We start from the raw sequence: 6,865 nt of genomic DNA on the forward strand, positions 1-6,865 counted from the left end.
TGTTACCCCCATTTGGGCGGGTGGAAATAGTGGACTTAAGGAGGGATCTCGTGGTAACACAAGATAATTTGGTCCCACAGGTTCAGTCTCCGGGCGCCCGGTCTAGGTCCGGGCGCTTACTTAGTAGAACGGGGGCCTACTATAAAACTAATCATAATACTATGCCGGGCGTTCCGGTGTCGGGGCGGACGAACACAAACAACGTGCGTGTGTTCTGAATGTAAAGGGTGTTACGGTTGCATGCGGGCTTGAGGTGACGTCGCGGCGTTCACCCCGGAGCCGAAGCCAATCAGTAGTGTAAGTCCCCGTTACAGTTGAAAGTCGTTGGGGCGAGGGTTATTACCGATTTGCCTTATCCACCCTGCCACTCTTGTCCCCCAATTTCGGTACCACCCCTCCGTTTCTCATGTACAAGTGACCTCCCATTTGTCCGTTTCGCGACACCACAGAAGACACACCTCTTTCACCCGGCTTTACTTTATTTATATCTAGATTCTCGTGTACTTTGCAGTTCTTTGCTGGTTTCTTATTCTGTTCTTATACCTGTACTTGTTTCGATGTCTTCCACCTTCTTAATTTTTGCTTCAGAATTCAGGGCCGTCACGAGACAAGTGTTTTGGTTAGTGTTTCGCTTCCGCGAACAGTTTCCGATTCAAATAGACACCGTCTTCTTCAACGTTTTTTAGTCGGGCCCGGGAAAATGTCTCCTCTCAAAATTAGTTTTTGACATCGAATTTAAACACTGTGGCCACACGGGGTCTCGTTTTCGGGGTGATAAAAGTTTGCACTCGACTCGTCATTTTGGTGGGCAACGACTTGGCACATCTGGTTCCGTAAAGGGTGTTAGATTTTCTTGTCGAACACCTTTTTTCCCTTTTCTAAAAGTAGCCCCCGATAAGTGGAACGACGCCTACTTCGTGGCTGTGTTCAACTCGTACGGGTCGACAGTTTAAAAGTAAGCACTCAACTGAGGTCCGGACCCGGTATTGTCTTCTCAAGAACCGTATGAGGATAACGTACGCGTTGTTGATGTCTGTGCTAGACATAACTTCTCCATAGGTCTACACATTATACTCTAACCCCGACGGAACCTTTTGAGGCACCCGCTACTTTGTCTGCCTCGTGGGGCGCTACACACCTTGGTATCCTCACCTAACCCGTTCTTATGCACTCTCCCTACGCCTGCTTTATGCGTCGTCCCACTCGACTGTCGGAATAGTGACGGCATTTGTGGGTCCTCAGCAATACACCGTTTCCAGGAACTTTTACCTAGTTACATTACTCGGTAGTTATTGGCCGTCAATTGAAGTAATCCGGTTTCCAAAGTTTAGTGCGCGGTCCATCAAGTTCCGTAAAGACCCGGCTCAATCTATGTTCTCATACCACTGAACGGGATAGTGTGCCGGACCGCCCGATTCGGTTCTTTTCCCGCCCGTGTTTTCTATTACAAAGCTCGACCGTACTCCTCTAAGACAGACAAGTACCTTTCGGTTTCTTTCCCTTTTCTGTTGTTTGTCTCGAGGCTCTTGCGAAACAAGTTGTGACATCACAAAGGGCCCAAATCTGATCAGCTCATTATCAGGACAGAAAGGGAGAGAATCTTTTTTCCTGAAACTTTCAGAATCTTTTTACACAAAGGGAACACATATTTATTTATAAAAGACATGAAAAAGTGGATTTTGCATAATAGGTGACCTTTAAAATACATATATAAATCGTTTTACTTTCAGGCCATACACTTTTATTGCAGAGTTCAAAACTTATTAAAGGTTGTCCGTCTTACACTGTAGCTCAATTGGTAGAGCTGGCCCATCTAGGGTTTATCCCCAAGTGAAGGACCATTTGCAGCATGTCATTTCCTCCATCTCCCCGTTTCAACTCTGTCTCTACAATAAAATAACTGGTTTAGTTAAGTTTAGTTACTTCTCAAGCAGTGTATCCCGAAGGGCTGGAGCTCACATCTAAACATGAAACTTGTTGTTTTGTTTCTGAATTCGCTTTACTTGAAGTAAATGGCAGGATGGAGCATAACGAATGGTGGTAGTGTGACCCCACTTAGCAAAGCATTTCTTAGACAACAGCTGTAATGATATTACTTATTTAAGCTCTTACATCAGCATCCGACTGACCCCATTAAGGTTATGTTCAAAGCGACACTAATGTATAAAGATGTATTTGAGTACCTCTGCTTAACTGGAGTTTTGACAGACTTACTTTTAAACCCTGATTTACCTTGTGGATTAGTGTGTGCTGTGGAACATTCAAATGAAGGCCACATTTTTTATTGCTTTACATCTTCCCACTGTAAACACGTAAATTGATTAATGATGTATAGTCATTTCTGATGGGAAATATCTTACATTCAATAATACAGGCATAACGAAAGCATAGAAAATGTGTGGAAAAACTGAGCCTTTAAGCCAAAAGCAGACAGCTGTTTTACTTTACAATAGCTCTTGATTTTCTATTGTTTGCATTGTTAAGCTGCTACGGTGACAGTTTAGGGAAATGGGATGATCCTATTTTGCCTGACAGCACTGCAGAAACTGTGTGACAATGGTGTATTTGTTTGTGCACACGCAAGAGAAATCACCTAAAATAGCCTCTTCTGTCCGCTTTGATTCTGCTCGTAATCATATTATTCAGTACATGATTACTCACAACTGCGTGGTTGCTGCCAATTGCATTTCTGCGATTATTGCCAAGACTGTAATTCTGTTGAAAAGGAAAGGATGCATTTTCCACAGCCTTGTTTACAACTACATAGCATTTTTGTAATAACAATGGAAAACCAAGGGCTCACTGATTACGGTGAAGATTTCCACCAAACGTTAAGCATTGTTATTTTGTCAGGTTTAACATTGATGAAAAACCCAAGAAAGTAACATGTAATGCTGGGAGATAACCCAATTTGATCACACATTAACTTTCATTGATGAACATGATTGATGTGATTATTTTGTAATGTTGTGTTACAACATGTAGTTGTCCAAAGTAATAAATATTGTGCTGTTGATTTGAACTCTGATACAAAGTTCAAGTTGGAGCTCATGAGGCAAGGGAAACTGCTAATATGAGTTTGTGAGATGATGCAGATGTTTGGCTACCTGTTTATAACGCCTCTCATGGTTTCTTTCATGAGCTTGTTCTGCCTACTGTTCCCCCAGAGTGCTATTAGCCTCACTATGATGTTGTTTGCCTGGCTATAGAGCTGGTTTCAGGGCTCTCTGGTGCCCTTTGAATCTCTGACAGCAATAGACCACCCACTGGTATGCCACGTGTCTGGGGAGCTGACAAGTGGTAATTAGGCTTCAGACGATTTCTCTTCGGAGGCAGCCCTCTGCTCTCTTGCCCCTCTGTCCACTGCGAGAACAGCAGGTGTCGTAGCTGGAGCAGGCTGTTAACCAACAGTGTAATGCAATTTTTTCCACAGCTGAATTTTATTTGTACTTTCTTTCATCTTGGCTTTCATCGTCAGTTAGGCAGATGGCAGCCAATGTGGACAAGCTCTCCTTCAGTCACCTTTACACTAACATAAATACAACTTCAGGTGCAAAGAGGGGGAAATAAAATCCTCCTTCCACATGAGGTTTCTGGGCTGCCCCCAAACCAGAGTCAGCACGGGTCAATGGCGAAACAAATTTAATTACAGTCTGCCTGGTGATGTGCCTCCATCTCTCACCTGTTTGAGAGGCTCCGGGAAAGCCTTTCCACAGCAACAGCTGAGACAGAGCTGGATGCGGACCAAGGGCCTGAGTGAGAGCTGGGGCTCGAAGGCCCTCAGCCCCATTTTATCAGAGTATTCAAAGTCACTGTGGGCGGGCTGCGGCGGCTATTGCATTCCTCTGCTCTTAGATAACAGCCACTTATCTTCAGCGCTCTAGAGTCGCCAGAAAAAAGGAGGTTTGATAAGAGTTTAAATGCGGACCTTATGTGGCTTGCATGGTAAACGGCCTCATGGAATAGGAGAGATAAGTTTGGTTATTAAAAAATCCTTGTGAAGGAGACCCGATTTGTAATCTTAACTTGAAGCATATTTCTTCTCCAAAATGCTGCTTGAAATGATGAGCTTGTAGATGACACAGATGTCAACTACAGTGAGACTCAAAGGGCACTATCACATACGAGACACCTGAGCGTTGTCTCTGAACGCAAGCGCTCCACGTTATGAATACTAAACCCAAGGAGAGAGAGAGGTTTCCAAACATGGCTGGTTTCGGGAATTAAGAAAGAGAACAAGCAGGGAAAATATCCTCAGTGTTTTGAGGTGACCCTGCGTCTTGTAGTGAGACACCTGCGAGTTGGCCAGTTGCCCAGCCTTAAATTGGCTAATCTCCTCGGCCCTCGTGTGGGGCCCCCGGGAATACAGGGAGTGACAGGCTGTTTGTCTGGGATTGCATATGCCCCACCTCTTACCCTCCTCTCCTTCTGCCTTTCTCAATCCAAACCCCCTCTTCCCCACACACACATACACACAACTCCAACTCGTCTTCTTTCTCACTGCACTCTGGCAATTTCCATCGCTGGTTCTAAAGAGATTTGAAATTGCCTTTGGTCTTGAAGCCTTGGCAATTAGCAATTAGTGAAGTGTTTGTAGCAAGCCCTCCCCGCCTCCCTTGTGCTCCCTTTCCCGCTGTGTTGCCGCCGCATCCACCCGTGACTACCACCCTGTATTGATGTATTGAAACCATAAGACCTCGCTTTGTGTGCGTGTGTTAGTGCACCCAAGCATTTAATAGTCTGTATGTACTGTACACGCTCTGTATGCCGGTGTCTCTGTGTGGCTATATGTGATATCGTGTGTCAGCCTCTTAGTGTCATATTGCCTCTGAACATATGCACTGACCCTGACCATCCTTCTGTGTTGTCTTTGATGGCAGTGACAGCGAAGAGAAGCCACTGAAGGGCAGTAGCGTGTGTTCCCTGAATGGCGCGATGGGGGACGGCGTCAGCAGAGACAGCATGGTCGACTATGCCGACGGCGGACGAGAATTCAACGAGGACGGTTCATTTATCGGAGAATATTCCGATCGCAGGCACGGAGGCTCTGTTAGCGAGCCCAGTGGACCCAGACCAGTCACTGCATAAAGCCAGGCTCCAAATGCAACGGTCTACTTCAAATCCTTTCAAGATACTTTTCAAATTCAGCTTCCCTGGCATCAAATATAGCTAGAGTATTTAAATACGGGGGAATAAAAATTACTCAAATGTGCAGAAGTTTGGCTCAGGGACTGGAAAAGGAAAAATACACCCACCATACAGATCAAATCAAGAGTTGTTGTATATACTGTAAGAGAATTAACTGTATCTTTTGAGTTTTTCAAGATTATTAAAGTGTTTTTTGTACCGATCAGCCACGATCTTCAGCTGTGTATATTGATTGTTAATTTTGCAAAAGGTAGAACACCAATAATTATTTCGTACGATGAGAAAACTCTGAGGATGACAGACATTAGAAATACATATGCATCTCGAAACTAAGTTGATTCATTTATTACACAGTGGAATCAACATAGTCATAAATGCTTTACTGCCCATTACTGTATTATATTTAAATATGTATATATATATATATATATATATATATATGATGTTTTTGTTTCTGATATGTTATAATATGCAAATGTATGACAGTTCAAAATATGTGTATTTTTTATTATATTTTTAATTGTACATTGCCATTAACATCAATCAGGAGACACAAACGTAAACATAAGATTACAATTACAAATCAAAGTATCAAATTACAAGCAACGGTATATATATTGTAAGTTGTTTAGCAAGGTGGTTGGAGTGATATGTGTATTGCTGCATTCAGCTCTGCAGTGGAATCATGAATGCATTTATCTAAGGAACTTATCAAAACTTTAAATTGGTGAGCTTTCACCTTCAGGCCCCAGTAATGAAGAGGGAGTTTTTAAACTGAAGCAATTTGTCATACTCTTATTTATTTTTGACTTTTTTAATCATGTGCCTTTATTCCGCTGGATATTGCAGTATGAATCACACTACATTCCTTTAAACGATCAAGCAGCTGGGATATTTATTTTCTGGAAATTATTAATGATCAGTACTTCCCTTCCAATTATTATTTAAACTCGGTGCAATGATTCATCAGACTCCATTTGCTGCTCCTTTTTGTAAATTAAAAAGCATCCACTTATCTGGTAAGCTCACTTTCAAGTTGAGATGTCCTTCCCCTGAACATTGAATGTGAATATAGTCTAGGAAAAAATGTATTCCTGGGTTTTTGGCTATTTACAAAATAATACGAAGCGCCGAGTGATATGATACAAACATGGCTAAATTAAGCTATTCTCAAAGATCAAACACATAGCAAATCCCCAAAATATACTTTTTTATCCAAAATACATGCAGTGAATCCTCTCATGCATAATGCATGTTGCTGAAATATTAATCAAGGATACAAGTAAAGTTGAGATTGGTCCAATTCAAAAGTGTTACTTAACCAAATAAACAGGATTCAGTAGCATTGCCTGCTACAGAGTACTAAAGTGTTTAACTCGCTAGAGGCTCATTTTCTATGTCTAAGATTGATCACTGAGTTGTTTTAAGATATAAAGACTTTCTAAAAGAAAGAAGATGTTTGAAAACTTAAGAGATCCAGTTAGATGTGTGAAGGCGTATCACAGAGGACTGTGTTTCATATCGAAGTGAGAATACATTTGGTCCACAGAAACTTTTAACAACTAAACTGCATGTTGTATGAGTTTATTTCAAGATATTAAAGACAAAATCCTCCCACACAGTAAACATGAGAAAAACAACAGTCCAAAATAAAGAGAGCTTTGTCTTCAAACCAAAATAAAAAAAAGTTATATGATAGCAAGTCCAGCTCTGAAGT

At 42.0% G+C, this 6,865-nt stretch overlaps 1 protein-coding gene across 6 annotated transcripts in view; it reads left to right on the forward strand.

Moving 5' to 3' along the window:
- Positions 1-5,353, forward strand: part of LOC104954127 (neural cell adhesion molecule L1-like protein) — a 54,590-nt gene extending 49,237 nt beyond the window's left edge. For 5 of the 6 annotated variants that reach the window (XM_010781197.1, XM_010781198.1, XM_010781194.1 and 2 more), the window contains exon 26: positions 4,881-5,353. In XM_010781197.1, the coding sequence (XP_010779499.1) occupies positions 4,881-5,088 (208 nt within the window). In that variant the 3' untranslated portion in view covers positions 5,089-5,353. The remainder of the gene's footprint in view (positions 1-4,880) is intronic. The other variant, XM_010781199.1, reaches the window with a different exon arrangement.
- Positions 5,354-6,865: the final 1,512 nt, after the last annotated feature.

Source organism: Notothenia coriiceps, unplaced genomic scaffold (assembly GCF_000735185.1).
Source record: "Notothenia coriiceps isolate Sejong01 unplaced genomic scaffold, NC01 NC01_scaffold00022862, whole genome shotgun sequence".
In the NCBI taxonomy this organism is placed as follows: Eukaryota; Metazoa; Chordata; class Actinopteri; order Perciformes; family Nototheniidae; genus Notothenia; species Notothenia coriiceps.